The sequence below is a fragment of the Oncorhynchus masou genome, chromosome 29, assembly GCF_036934945.1.
Source record: "Oncorhynchus masou masou isolate Uvic2021 chromosome 29, UVic_Omas_1.1, whole genome shotgun sequence".
Taxonomy (NCBI): domain Eukaryota; kingdom Metazoa; phylum Chordata; class Actinopteri; order Salmoniformes; family Salmonidae; genus Oncorhynchus; species Oncorhynchus masou.
In genome coordinates, this window is record NC_088240.1 from 174593 (window position 1) to 177066 (window position 2474).

General features: G+C 44.3%; 1 protein-coding gene across 1 annotated transcript in view; it reads left to right on the forward strand.

Moving 5' to 3' along the window:
* Window positions 1-483, forward strand: part of LOC135521325 (partitioning defective 3 homolog B-like) — a 164586-nt gene extending 164103 nt beyond the window's left edge. Inside the window, exon 12 of the mRNA XM_064947242.1 lies at window positions 269-483. Coding sequence (XP_064803314.1) covers window positions 269-483 — 215 coding nt within the window. The remainder of the gene's footprint in view (window positions 1-268) is intronic.
* The last annotated feature ends 1991 nt before the right edge of the window (window positions 484-2474 follow it).

Below are 2474 nucleotides of genomic sequence, written 5' to 3' on the forward strand. Positions count from 1 at the left end.
TGGAGGCTATATACAGGGGGTACCGGTACAGAGTCAATGTGGAGGCTATATACAGGGGGTACCGGTACAGAGTCAATGTGGAGGCTATATACAGTGTGTTACGGTACATAATCAATGTGGAGGCTATATACAGGGGGTACCGGTACAAAGTCAATGTGGAGGCTATATACAGGGGGTACCGGTACAGAGTCAATATACAGGGGGTACCGGTACAGAGTCAATATACAGGGGGTACCGGGTTAACTGTCTGTGTGTCTCTCCTCTCCAGATGACCTGTCCGACCAGAGTTCGGGACGAGACACCCCTGCCAGCGGCTCCTCTCGCCAGGGCGTGGGGGAAGAGGAGAGGCAAGACAAGAAGAAGAAGGCCAAAGGAAAGAAGAAAGAGAAGCTGTCCAACAGTAAAGGACAGAAGATACCTGAGGACGGGGACGAGTCAGACAAGAAGGCCAAGAAGAAGAAAGGTTTTGCTTTACTGAGGTGAGGCCATTTCCTGTCGTATCCATTCATGTCTTCAGTAAGGACTGTCATGTCCATTAATGTCTTCAGTAAGGACTGTCATGTCCATTAATGTCTTCAGTAAGGACTGTCATGTCCATTAGTGTCTTCAGTAAGGACTGCCGTGTCCATTCATGTCTTCAATAAGGCCTGTCATGTCCATGAATGTCTTCAGTAAGGACTGTCATGTCCATTAGTGTCTTCAGTAAGGACTGCCATGTCCATTAGTGTCTCCAGTAAGGACTGTCATGTCCATTAGTGTCTTCAGTAAGGACTGTCATGTCCATTCATGTCTTCAGTAAGGACTGTCATGTCCATTAGTGTCTTCAGTAAGGACTGCCATGTCCATTAGTGTCTCCAGTAAGGACTGTCATGTCCATTAGTGTCTTCAGTAAGGACTGTCATGTCCATTCATGTCTTCAGTAAGGACTGCCATGTCCATTAGTGTCTTCAGTAAGGACTGTCATGTCCATTAATGTCTTCAGTAAGGACTGTCATGTCCATTAGTGTCTTCAGTAAGGACTGTCATGTCCATTAGTGTCTTCAGTAAGGACTGTCATGTCCATTAGTGTCTTCAGTAAGGACTGTCATGTCCATTAGTGTCTTCAGTAAGGACTGTCATGTCCATTAGTGTCTTCAGTAAGGACTGTCATGTCCATTAGTGTCTTCAGTAAGGACTGCCATGTCCATTAGTGTCTCCAGTAAGGACTGCCATGTCCATTAGTTTCTTCAGTAAGGACTGTCATGTCCATTAATGTCTTCAGTAAGGACTGTCATGTCCATTAGTGTCTTCAGTAAGGACTGTCATGTCCATTAATGTCTTCAGTAAGGACTGTCATGTCCATTAGTGTCTTCAGTAAGGACTGCCATGTCCATTAGTGTCTTCAGTAAGGACTGTCATGTCCATTAGTGTCTTCAGTAAGGACTGCCATGTCCATTAGTGTCTTCAGTAAGGACTGTCATGTCCATTAATGTCTTCAGTAAGGACTGTCATGTCCATTAGTGTCTTCAGTAAGGACTGCCATGTCCATTAGTGTCTTCAGTAAGGACTGCCATGTCCATTAGTGTCTTCAGTAAGGACTGTCATGTCCATTAGTGTCTTCAGTAAGGACTGCCATGTCCATTAGTGTCTTCAGTAAGGACTGTCATGTCCATTAGTGTCTTCAGTAAGGACTGCCATGTCCATTAGTGTCTTCAGTAAGGACTGCCATGTCCATTAGTGTCTTCAGTAAGGACTGCCATGTCCATTAGTGTCTTCAGTAAGGACTGTCATGTCCATTCATGTCTTCAGTAAGGACTGTCATGTCCATTAATGTCTTCAGTAAGGACTGCCATGTCCATTAGTGTCTTCAGTAAGGACTGTCATGTCCATTAATGTCTTCAGTAAGGACTGCCATGTCCATTAATGTCTTCAGTAAGGACTGTCATGTCCATTAATGTCTTCAGTAAGGACTGTCATGTCCATTCATGTCTTCAGTAAGGACTGTCATGTCCATTAGTGTCTTCAGTAAGGACTGTCATGTCCATTAATGTCTTCAGTAAGGACTGTCATGTCCATTAGTGTCTTCAGTAAGGACTGCCATGTCCATTAGTGTCTTCAGTAAGGACTGTCATGTCCATTAATGTCTTCAGTAAGGACTGTCATGTCCATTAGTGTCTTCAGTAAGGACTGTCATGTCCATTCATGTCTTCAGTAAGGACTGCCATGTCCATTAGTGTCTTCAGTAAGGACTGTCATGTCCATTAATGTCTTCAGTAAGGACTGTCATGTCCATTAGTGTCTTCAGTAAGGACTGTCATGTCCATTAGTGTCTTCAGTAAGGACTGTCATGTCCATTAGTGTCTTCAGTAAGGACTGCCATGTCCATTAGTGTCTTCAGTAAGGACTGCCATGTCCATTAGTGTCTTCAGTAAGGACTGCCATGTCCATTAGTGTCTTCAGTAAGGACTGCCATGTCCATTAGTGTCTTCAGTAAG